The sequence below is a fragment of the Rutidosis leptorrhynchoides genome, chromosome 4, assembly GCF_046630445.1.
Source record: "Rutidosis leptorrhynchoides isolate AG116_Rl617_1_P2 chromosome 4, CSIRO_AGI_Rlap_v1, whole genome shotgun sequence".
Classification (NCBI taxonomy): domain Eukaryota; kingdom Viridiplantae; phylum Streptophyta; class Magnoliopsida; order Asterales; family Asteraceae; genus Rutidosis; species Rutidosis leptorrhynchoides.
The window spans coordinates 130,734,294-130,747,275 of record NC_092336.1 but is presented as its reverse complement, the minus strand read 5'-3'; the positions used below and the strand labels follow the sequence as shown (position 1 = coordinate 130,747,275).

Here is a 12,982-nt window from a genome sequence, read left to right as displayed (position 1 = left end):
ACTTAATAAACTTAAAACATCAAAATATATTAAAAGTGTTGTAAATATATTTTGAACATACTTTGATATATATGTATATATTGTTATAGGTTCGTGAATCAACCAGTGGCCAAGTCTTACTTCCCGACGAAGTAAAAATCTGTGAAAGTGAGTTATAGTCCCACTTTTAAAATCTAATATTTTTGGGATGAGAATACATGCAGGTTTTATAAATGATTTACAAAATAGACACAAGTACGTGAAACTACATTCTATGGTTGAATTATCGAAATCGAATATGCCCCTTTTTATTTAGTCTGGTAATCTAAGAATTAGGGAACAGACACCCTAATTGACGCGAATCCTAAAGATAGATCTATTGGGCCTAACAAACCCCATCCAAAGTACCGGATGCTTTAGTACTTCGAAATTTATATCATATCCGAAGGGTGTCCCGGAATGATGGGGATATTCTTATATATGCATCTTGTTATTGTCGGTTACCAGGTGTTCACCATATGAATGATTTTTATCTCTATGTATGGGATGTGTATTGAAATATGAAATCTTGTGGTCTATTGTTACGATTTGATATATATAGGTTAAACCTATAACTCACCAACATTTTTGTTGACGTTTTAAGCATGTTTATTCTCAGGTGATTATTAAGAGCTTCCGCTGTCGCATACTTAAATAAGGACAAGATTTGGAGTCCATGCTTGTATGATATTGTGTAAAAACTGCATTCAAGAAACTTATTTTGTTGTAACATATTTGTATTGTAAACCATTATGTAATGGTCGTGTGTAAACAGGATATATTAGATTATCATTATTTGATAATCTACGTAAAGCTTTTTAAACCTTTATTGATGAAATAAAGGTTATGGTTTGTTTAAAAATGAATGCAGTCTTTGAAAAACGTCTCATATAGAGGTCAAAACCTCGCAACGAAATCAATTAATATGGAACGTTTTTAATCAATAAGAACGGGACATTTCACACGGTTGATCTGTCACTCGTATGGGAGCTGAAGAACAGCTCCAGCACGCTGTTTTTCGCGTTTTTGGCCCAAAAACTCGATTTTTGCTTGTTTTGGTCGATTCAAAGGATCAAGAATATCACATAACACTTATATAAACTATTTGTAACATCAATCAAGCCTAAAAAACATATATACACAAGAATCAAGCTCAAAATTTACCAAAACCCATTTTACCCAAAACCCACTTTTAAATTCATCAAATTCAGAGATGTTTACCTTATCTTGATCCTTGTAATCACTAGAATCAGATAAGAGAAATCACTAGCCTTCAATTTTCACTTTTGATTTTAAGGATTTAGAGAGCATGGAGTGTTTTAGGGTTCTTAGTTTCTAAAATAAGTAGAATAAGGAACGTACATGAGTATATATTCAATTGGGGTTTCTTCATAGTGAGGAAACCTCATTCCCCACTACACACGCGTATTTACCAGTTATCTAAAACACAATGTACCTCATTAGGCAGCCCTAACGAGGTCCAATTCACATAACGTAACCTGTTCTGTGACCCTTGTCATAAAGCGCACATAACTAACCAATCAAATAATTATTAACCCATAATTATTAAAATCACTAATATTAATAATTAATATTCACTAAGGGTAAAAGTCATTTACCGCTAGGCCCGATTCGAGGTCGTTACAAATCCACCCCCTTAAGAAGATTCCGTCCTCGGAATCTGGTCCAGGTCAAACAATTGAGGGTATCTAGCTTTCATTAATTCTTCCGTTTCCCAAGTCAAATTAGAACCCAAACTATGTTTCCATTCTACAAGTACCATTGGTATCTGTTTCTTACGTAACCTCGTAACCTTTCTGTCAACAACCCTGACTGGTTCTTTAACTAAATTTTTATTCATGTCAACTTTTAAGTCCTGCAATGGCAGAATCTCACTTTCGTTTTCTACCTTGCACTTACGAAGATAACATATGTTAAATGTATCGTGAATAACAGCTAACTCTGCAGGAAGATCCAGAACCACGGTTTGATCGTTCAATATCTGCCTGATGTTAAATGAACCTATATACCTTGGAGCTAATTTTCCGCGTTTACCAAAACGAATTACACCTTTCCACGGCGATACCTTCAGGTACACACGTTCACCCACAGAAAATGTCACTGGTCGTCTACGAGGATCTGCGTACATTTTCTGTCTATCTCTAGCAGCTTTTAACTTCTCTCGAGCTATTGCAACTTTATCAGCGGTTTGTTGTACAATTTCAGGACCTGCAAACTGTTTCTCTCCGGCCTCTAACCAACAAGTCGGAGTTCTGCATCGTCTACCATACAACATCTCGTAGGGTGGCATGCCGATACTTGAATGATACGAATTATTGTATGCAAATTCTATCAATGGTAAGTGAGAATCCCATGACCTACCATATTCTAATACACAGGCTCTTAACATATCCTCTAACGTTTGAATAGTTCGCTCACTTTGACCGTTCGTTTGAGGATGATACGCTGTACTAAGATTAACACGAGTACCCAAATTTTGTTGTAAACTCTGCCAGAAGTTAGATAAAAATCTCGAATCCCTATCTGACACAATAGATAATGGTATCCCATGCCAAACTACAACTTCATTTATGTACAGCTGAGCCAATTTACTCAACGATGTCGTTTCACTAGCAGGCAAAAAGTGTGCGCTCTTGGTTAATCGATCAACAATCACCCAGATCATATCATGTCCCTTCTGAGTTCGGGGTAACTTAGTTACAAAATCCATTGTTATATGTTCCCATTTCCATTTTGGAATTTCTAATTGACGTAATGATCTATAGGGGTTTTGATGTTCAGCTTTAACTTGGGCGCAAATATGACATTTTTCCACAAAATGCGCGATGTCTTTCTTCATTGTTGGCCACCAATACAGAGTTTTCAAATCATGATACATCTTTGTACTTCCTGGATGAATGGATAATCTTGATTTGTGCACCTCATTCATAATTAATTCCCTCAATTCTCCGAGTAAAGGAACCCATATTCGATTGTTGAAAGTTTTTAATCCACGAGAATCGTCAATTAAATCCTTTTTTCTCTTAACTAAAAGCTCAGATTTTAAATGTTCATCCCTCAAGGCTTCTAACTGCGTCATCTTTAATCGCTCAATCAGATCCGATACAATTTCAATTCGCATAAATTTCACATTGTCAATGGATCCTTTTTGGCTTAAAGCATCAGCGACAACATTTTCCTTACCCGGATGGTAGCGGATTTCACAATCATATTCTTTTATTAATTCTTGCCACCGTCTCTGCCGCATATTCAACTCTTTCTGAGAAAAGATATACTGTAAACTCTTGTGATCTGTACAAATAACGCAGTGCGTACCGTATAAATAATGTCTCCATAGCTTCAAAGCAAAAACCACTGCTGCCATTTCTAAGTCATGTACTGGATAATTCTTTTCATGAGTTTTCAACTGCCGCGAAGCATACGCAATAAGCTTCTCTCGCTGCATTAACACACAATCCAAACCCACATATGACGCATCACAATATACCATAAAATCATCAGTACCCTTGGGTAGCGCTAATATCGGAGCTTGACACAATAGCTGCTTCAATGTTTGAAATGCTTTCTCCTGTTCATCACCCCATTGAAAAGATACATCTTTTCTAGTTAACTTTGTTAATGGACCAGCAATCTTAGAGAAATCCTTGATAAATCTACGGTAATACCCTGCTAAACCCAGAAAACTCTTAATTTCAGTCAGAGTTTTCGGTGCATTCCATTTCATTACCGCTTCTATTTTGGATGGATCCACTTTGATACCTTCTTGACAAATAACATGACCCAGAAACTGAACTTCACGTAACCAAAATTCACATTTGGAAAACTTAGCGTATAACTGTTCTTCTTTCAACAATTCTAATACTTGACGTAGGTGATCAGCATGCTCAGACTCTGTCTTTGAATAGATTAGAATGTCGTCAATAAATACTATGACAAACTTATCGAGAAACTGTTGACACACCCGATTCATTAAGTCCATAAAAATTGCTGGCGCATTCGTTAACCCGAACGGCATCACCAAAAACTCATAGTGACCGTACCTAGTACGAAATGCTGTTTTCGGAATATCGGATTCAGCAACACGAACCTAATGATACCCGGACCGTAAATCTATTTTCGAAAAGAACGAAGCTCCTTGAAGCTGATCGAATAAATCATCTATCCTCGGAAGAGGATACTTATTCTTCACGGTTCTTTTGTTTAATTCTCGATAATCAATACACATTCGAAGCGTACCATCTTTCTTTTTCACGAATAACACGGGAGCAACCCATGGTGATGAACTCGGTCGTATAAACCCACGATCTAGCAAATCTTGAATTTGCGTCATCATGTCACGAATCTCGGACGGAGCTAACCTATAAGGAGCTTTAGCCACTGGTGTAGATCCTGGCATCAAGTCAATTCTGTATTCTACTTCCCTAACTGGCGGCAAACCCAGTAATTCATCTGGAAATACTTCTGGGAAGTCGCGCACTACTGGAATATCAGCTACCGTCTTTTTCTCTTTCTTAGCATCAATTACATATGCTAGAAACGAATCACATCCCTTGGCTAACAATTTCTTAGCTTTCATCATTGAAATTAACGGACAATTAAACCCGCCCCGTTCACCTCGGGCCACAGCACATGTCCCATCGGCCAAAGGAAAATAAATTATTTTCTTATCACAATTTATACTTGCCTTATGGCGACTTAACCAATTCATACCAAGAACTACATCAAAACTAGGTATGGGCATCACTAAGCAAGTCACCGGAAATACACTCCTATCTATTTCTATACTTAATCCAGACATAGATGTTGTGACTGGAACAGTCTTACCACTGGCTACTTCCACTTCTAACGATTCAGGTAACATAGAAACAGGCAAGTTTAACTTATCATAGAATCTAGTAGCCATAAAAGAACGATTGGCTTCGCAATCAAACAATACACGAGCAGGTGTAGAGTTAACCAAAAACATACCGGTGATAGCATCGTCGGCAGTAGTAGCTGCGTCTACCGACATCTGGAAGGCTCTTGCTTCAGGTCTTGGAGGAGTCTTACACTTCTGTCCAGTTGACGAAGCCGAAGATCCCCCGACTGACGTTGTCCTTACTCCTGCCCCTACCCCAGAACTCATCTTCCTTGCAGATGGACAATCAACTGATCTGTGCCCTGATTTGTGACAATTCTAGCAAACATTTTCTTTGAATGAGCAGGCCTGAATATCATGACCCATTACTCCGCACCGCATGCACCTCTTTGTCAAATTAGTACAAGGACCCGCATGAGTCGATTTACAACCATTGCACCACACCCTCTGGTTCGAACTACTACCACTTTGGGAAAATCTTCCTTTCTGTTGACCACCATGAGACTTCTTTGATTTGAAACTACCTTGACTTGATGTCTGTTTGGGCTGCATCACCATTTCATTTTGACTATCTTTGGCCGCCTTGGTATCTCCTTCCACCATTTTGGCTATGGCAAAGGCTTGAGGTAACGAAGGTGCCATTCTTACCAATGATCTGTATTCTGGCAAGATCATTTCCACAAACTGATCAATCTTAGATTGTTCATCAGGAAGCCATTGTTGTACAAAGCGAAGCTTGTCAGTGAACTTCTCGATCACTTCGTCAATTGTCATCTGTCTGGTCATCTTTAGATTCATAAATTCCCGCTTCATTCTTGAGATCTCATAAGGAGTGCAATACTGTTCGCACACCTTAGCTGCAAATTGTTCCCAAGTCACCTGGTTCAACATTTCCTTTGACATCTGAGAAGTTATTGAATCCCACCAACCCATTGCTTTCTTTTTCAACAATCTGCTGGCATAAGTTACACGTAATTCAGGCTCGCATTGACAGGTTTCCAATGCTCGATCTACCTCATGTAACCAATCAAAGGTTTCAGTTGATTAGAACTACCGACATACTCTGGAGGTTTGCATTCAAGGAATTGCTTAAAAGTGCACTTTTTCTTTGTTTCAGTTGTTGGTGGCTGCCACATTTGAATCACGTAGGGATACATAACTTGACCCGGGTTTTGGTATCCCTGTTGAGGTTGTGACTGTTGCTAAGGCGTCATTTGAAACTGTGGAAATGGCAACGGAGTTTGGAACTGTTGTGGTTGTGATGAAGTTCCCCCTGATGCAGACCCAAACTGAGGTACAGAAAACCCTGGAGGTGCAGTATCATCATTACCCGTCATGGTACCCGCAGAAACAATACCTTCTAGCTCAGTTATCATGTCTCGGGATTCTTTCAATCGACTCTCCAATCGTTGGATGTACTCTTGCTGATCAGTATCTGAGTCTTCCTCTTCAGGTGGAGCTCTGAAGATTCCAGGGGTAGGTGGAGCTCGGACATCCTGCCTTTCGTCAGTCGTCTTTCACCTGTACTACACATCATCTCACAAAAGTTTAGTAGATAATCCGTTAGTACCTACAGACTATCATACCATTCTCTACATTCACTTAGCTTGTCTCCCAAGGATATGTTTGACACACTATCGAAGGTCTGGGAACATGACATCCATGTGTACACGTTGCCAAACCTACGCTCTGATACCAAGTTGTAACACCGTCCATTTTTTTTAAAAAAATACACAGCGAAAGCTTTATACATATAATACTTAAGTTTTACAATACCACACGATTATTATAATCTATCTGGTGTTACGTTAAACAACTAATTTTAGGTTATACAAAAGACATCAGAGTTTGTTCTTCAAACATATCCATCAAAACAGCAAGCTCCTCCCAAAAACCCTAACATACAAGTCTACCTGCATGGGAGGAAGTGAGGGGTTAGCACAAGGCTAAGTGAATGGCGCAGTCCTAACAGGTATAAGCATATAGCATCAAGCTAGCCAATACACAAACAAGGTCTTGATAACAAGAGGATCGACGACCTGGCCGGGCCCTTAACTCCAATCGATCAAGTTGGAGTATACCGATAATTCCAGTTACTGTCTCCCTCGCATAGTATCCAGATGCAGGGGGTGCATCGTTCAACTATACTACGCGAATAGTAACTCCTGAACCAGAAAGACTCATTCCTGCCTCTTGCCCAACTTACAAATTTGGCATAACTACAAAACCATAGCTGCCCCACATGTAAGCCAGTTGCCGCTACAAAACCCGCAATCGGCAATATCACTACCAGACTACTAACCCGTAGTCGGAATTCAGGGTGGCCACAACAAGTCACATAATATAGCACAGTATATCATATACTAAGTATTCAGGTGAGTAAGCCAAGGTAACAGTAGCATAACCCGCTACTAAATACTTATAAAAATTAGGATAGTCCCACTCACCTGGAAATACAAGAACTCAGTAGTCTTATTTCACTGAACCTTCACCTTTTCCTTTATCACCTGAGAATATCATTTCTCTAGTTAGTAACCATTTCAACCAGATTATACATTAGAAGAAATAAACACGAAAATACAGTAAATGAGTCAGAATAGCACTTGACCCAAACATACAAACTCCATCACTCGCACGGGTGGGGTCCCACTCGTGCGACTGACCAGATCACTCGTACGGGTGAGTATCTTCACTTGTATGACTGACAAACTACCCCCCACAAGTGACTTTCAAGTCCACTCGCATGATTTAGAAGCTCACACGCGCGGTTGAACACCTCACCCGTACGGGTGAGTGCCTCACTCGCACGGTTGAGCAGGAACAGCAGCCCAATTGCAATTTTAGCTTTTTCCACCCAAAATAAAGTTTGATTTAGTATTTTTAAAACCTTATCATTGTAACGTACACTTCAATATGATTCCAACGATAGTTTATTTGTCGAAAATGGAGTTACGGTTTGAAAGTTATGACCGAAACAAGTTTCCAAAATTCTGACCTGCTGCTCACACGTGTGGCTGAGGCCTCACTCGTACGAGTGAGTCCTCACATGTGTGGGTGACCCTCAAAAGTGTGGTCACTCGCGCGGTTGATCTGTCACTCGTGTGGGAGCTGAAGAACAGCTCCAGCACGCTGTTTTTCGCATTTTTGGCCCAAAAACTCGATTTTTGCTTGTTTTGGTCGATTCAAAGGCTCAAGAATATCACATTACACTTATATAAACTATTTCTAACATCAATCAAGCCTAACAAACACATATACACAAGAATCAAGCTCAAAATTTACCAAAACCCATTTTAACCAAAACCCACTTTTAAATTCATCAAATTCAGAGATGTTTACCTTGTCTTGATCCTTGTAATCACTAGAATCAGATAAGAGAAATCACTAGCCTTCAATTTGCACTTTTGATTTTAAGGATTTCGAGAGCATGGAGTGTTTTAGGGTTCTTAGTTTCTAAAATAGGTAGAATAAGGAACGTACAGGAGTATATATTCAATTGAGGTTTCTTCATAGTGAGGAAACCCCATTCCCCACTACACACGGGTATTTACCAGTTATCTAAAACTCAATGTACCTCATTAGGCAGCCCTAACGAGGTCCAATTCACATAACGAAACCTGTTCTGTGACCCTTGTCACAAAGCGCACATAACTAACCAATCAAATAATTATTAACCCATAATTATTAAAATCACTAATATTAATAATTAATATTCACTAAGGGTAAAAGTCATTTACCGCTAGGCCCGATTCGAGGTCGTTACATTTTCTTTAGAACTGGGGGGTGTACAATTTGCAAAATCCCGGGTCCCGGATCCGACCATTCAGACCGATGGGGGAGAGGAAGAATGTGTTCGGAATACGTATTTATGTATGTTTGAGAGGTGAACCAATGTGATACATAACAACTAATATCCTCCACTCCGAAGAGTCGTGCTGATGCAATCACATAACCGCAGGGTATGCCTGATAATTGCCATTGACCACATGAACAAGTTTTATCTTGTAGATTAACCAACCCATTTTTTCATCCATCATGTACCTCTATTAGATCATTTGTCGATGGAAATGCTCGCCATCTTCTTGATTTGTCCGTCCTCTTAGCTAGTTTACGTTCAACATATGGAGTAACCGGTGAAGTAAGACTAACTGATTTGTTGCGATGTTTGAAATACCAATCTTGTATTGAACAACGAAAAAATTCGAACAACATGCAAACGGGTAGTTTACGAGCATGTCTTGATAGAGAGTTTATAGACTCTACACTGTTGCTTGTAAGGTATGAATACCTAATATGAGTAGATTGACTTCTGGACCATCTATTGATACCATCCTCACATAGCACTTTATAAGATGCTTTCAATCTCCTTCGAAATACATCAAGATGATCCTGAAAATCTGACGTACGGTAAGCCTTAACCATTTTCCAATAGTGCCATTCGAAGAATTTCATCTTGTTGGATTTAGTTTTGATGTTCATGAATAAATGGCGTGCGCAATGAGCGTGAAACGCTTCCGGAAACACATTTGAAATGCCATGTGCTATTGAAGCAGCACAATCAGAAATAAAAGTAATCTCTGACATACGATCAACCATACCATAACTCATTAAATGATCTCTTAGGTTGCCAAAAAACCATGACCAAACACTGTTTGTCTCTCCTTCACCAATTCCATAAGCCAATGGCAAAATTCCATTATCGCCATCTATCGCAACAGCAACTAAATTAGTACCCAGGTACCCACCCTTTAAATGTGCAGCATCGACGATGATTATCGGGCGGACATATTGCACAAATGATTGAATCTGCATGAAATTTTCACAGTAAATCAAATATTATCCATGATGCCTTATACACCAGGCGCAAGGCGCATGACACACTCTTCTGTCTTGCGCCTACGAAGCGCAAGTGAAGGCTTGCATCCTTGCGTCTTTACTGCCAGTCGCAAGGTGTGACTTGCGTCCTTGCGTACTTGTAGGCGCAAGATGTATCTTGCGTCCTTGCGTATGGTGTACATATTAAAATTGGTTTTTGCTAATATATATTTACCTACAACTACGCCAATGGACATGTAACACATCACAAATTTATTTTCTTTGTCGGTAACCAAATTGATGATGGTCCCCGGGTTGTGGATCTTAAGGTTATGAAGGTAAATTGGAAGCATTCTAAAGGAGTCATCACTACTGCCACGTAACATCTCTATTGCTTGACACTTGGCCCTCCATGCTTGATTGTATGATATGCTCACTCTAAACCGATTGGCTACATCATCACGTATATCTTTTGGTTTATACTCTCGATTAGCAGCCTTGAACGAATCCATAAGAATACTACCCAACACCTTTTTAGTAGCATGTTTATTGTTTCCCATAATTTGTGTGCGTGAGCATGTGTGTACGTCATGCAACTTCTTAACCATAAAGTTTTCAGTGTGTCTTATTTTGCATGCACTACATTTCCACTCACAATTTGGCAACACACATTTAGCGGTGTATCGAGATTTATCCGACTTTACAGGCTTTATTTGAAAGTTTTCTTCAAGGCATTTTGTAAATAGCTGGTTTAGGAATTCTTCCTTGTTCGAAAATGTTTGACGAACTTTGACCAAATCAGATACCTGATACGTGGTTGGAATTGGGGTCGTAAATTCTGGGTTTTCTTCATCTTGCTGACTGTGTAGAGTTGGCATATTCCAGAATAAATCTTGTTTGTCTTCATCTTCTTCATCTTCATCTTCATCTTCCTCGTCACTTGCTTCATCCGATTCACTAGACGCAACAACAGGTATAAACGGGTTCTCTATTTTTTTATTTTACACACGTTCTCGGCGCCATGGTTGAAGAAGTCAAATTCTTCTGTGTTTGGAGGTGGTATTTCAGCCAGCTGTTGTTCCAAATGGTGTGTTTCGAGGTTTGGTTCAGAATTGTGTATTTCATCCTGTTCTTTTTGCAGATGGTGAGTTTGTTTGTTTGGTTGAGGCTCGAGTATTCGGAGGTTTTGTTGGAGATGGTGTATTTGTGGATTTTGTTGGGGCTGGAGTGTTTCTAGGTTTTGTTGGAGATGGTGTGTTTGTGGATTTTGTCCGGGTTGAAGCATTCTAACTTTGTCGACAACATAAATATCAATAGGCTCGTTTGTGACAGCGTTTTTTAAAAACTCAAAAAAATCTTCATGATCATCAGTAATATCAAAAATATGATTATTATCAATATATCTTAGCGAAACAGGTGCATTAGGTGGCAATTCAATTTTTTTAAGAATTTTTCCTTAACAATACTCTTTGATTTATTGGTTTTTGTGGAGCAAGTGGTAGTTTTAATCTGGTTCTAAAACAATCAAGAGGCGGATACATAGGTTTGTTGTTAACAAATTCAAAATTACCCCCACAACATACATGAACAACAAATGCTTCATCATTACTACAGCTCATTAAGACACAAATTAGTGAAAAAATAGATAAAAGTTGGTACCTTAACGATGCTCTAATGACATGATCTTTTTGAAAATGAAGTGAAATGAAATGATTAATCTGGAGTTCTAGCCTCAATAAATACACAGGTACATAATCTTATCCGTAAAGGTACAAAAAATCTAACAAAATCTTATCCAGAAATCAGGAAAAATCCATTCTGATAAGACGCAAGGCGCAAAGCCGCAAGGACGCAAGTCATAAACCTTGCGCCTTGCGCCTTGACCACTAGGACGCAAGGGCGCAAGTCGCAAGGTCGCAAGGACTAATGATCCTTGCGCCTTGCGCGGGCAAATTCCCCAAAAAAAAAAAAAAAAAAAAGTTCCAGCTCAGAAAGGGGTAAAAAAAATGGGCAAAAAATCACAAAAACTCTCATATCAACATTTGTATATAGTATAGTATTAACCAAAAAGGAGTATAGATGAGTAAAAAGACTAAAAACTCTTTTTCATCATAATTAGTATCTTGGATAAATGGGCCGAAAGGAGATAATAAAGAGAGTGGTCTGTTAGGGGATATAGTTGTGGTGGATCGAGAGATAAATGGTGAGGGTATTGGTGACATTGGGCCTGAGATCATTGGTTGTAACTAGAAAAAAATTCGACCGCGTGTTGTTGCAGATGTATTCGACGCGCGGTCGATATACGTTGTTTGGTACCTAATATATTTAGTAAGTTGGGTTGTTTGTTGAATGTGTATGTGTATGTATGTACATATAGGCCGAAATATTTAGTATTTTTTTAACGATGTCCGTTTCGCGTATAGTTAGTCGCGTTGTGTTCGTAAAATTATTTCGAGTTAAACGGTGGTCTCGGAAAAATTTAACTCGCACCGAGCGAGAATATAGGGCCCGTTATCTAGTATTTTTTTAACGATGTCCGTTTCGCGTATAGTTAGTTCCGTTGGGTTTGCCTGATTTTTTCGAGTTGAACGGTGGTCTCGGAAAAATTTAACTCGCACCGAGCGAGAAGATAGGACCTGTTAAAAATACGGGTGGAATTAGTTTCCTTTATTTTAATAAAATTATATACGCTTTCTATCCCTAAAGAAGTGTAAACTTGAGGGGCCGTTTTGTAAAATGAGCCGAACTTGAGGGACCTTTTGTAGTGTGAACGCAAACTCAAAACGACAATCCGGTAAAACTGAAACTACGATTTTTTGAGGGACTTTTAGTATATAGGTATAATATAATATAATATAATGAGGTTTATGGATCATGAGACTAATAATACGCGTAACGGATACCCTATCCCTTGAACATAAATCACGGAAAATGCTCAAGAATAGTAGTGATGGCATACGGGAGCTGGATGACGTATACTTAACGTCATCATCCAAACTGTTCGCAAGACTAGATTCTTCACCCGTGACCCGTCACCTGGTCATGGTCGAAGGCAGTGTACGAATGTAAGCCCGACACCCGGCAAGGAGTACACGTAAGCCCGACACCTGGCAAGGAGTACACGTAAGCCCGTCACCCGGCAGTGTGTATACGCGATCCCGTCAACCGGCAATATGCACGTGAGCCCGTCAACCGGCAATATGCACGTGAGCCCGTCAACCGGCAGTGTTCGTACGTAACCCCAGCACAATGGCTGTAGTACACGTGAGA

The 12,982-nt window shown here is 39.3% G+C and overlaps 1 protein-coding gene across 1 annotated transcript; it reads right to left on the bottom strand.

The window, feature by feature from the left end:
• Window positions 1-1,135: 1,135 nt before the first annotated feature.
• LOC139841000 (uncharacterized) lies at window positions 1,136-6,033 on the bottom strand. The gene is made up of 9 exons (XM_071831238.1): window positions 5,912-6,033; window positions 5,302-5,849; window positions 4,301-5,199; window positions 2,960-3,826; window positions 2,509-2,872; window positions 1,799-2,247; window positions 1,381-1,433; window positions 1,240-1,261; window positions 1,136-1,141 (listed from the first exon to the last, which is right to left on the bottom strand). Exons 1-9 carry the CDS (start codon window positions 6,031-6,033, stop codon window positions 1,136-1,138), a joined length of 3,330 nt encoding a protein of 1,109 aa, XP_071687339.1.
• Window positions 6,034-12,982: the final 6,949 nt, after the last annotated feature.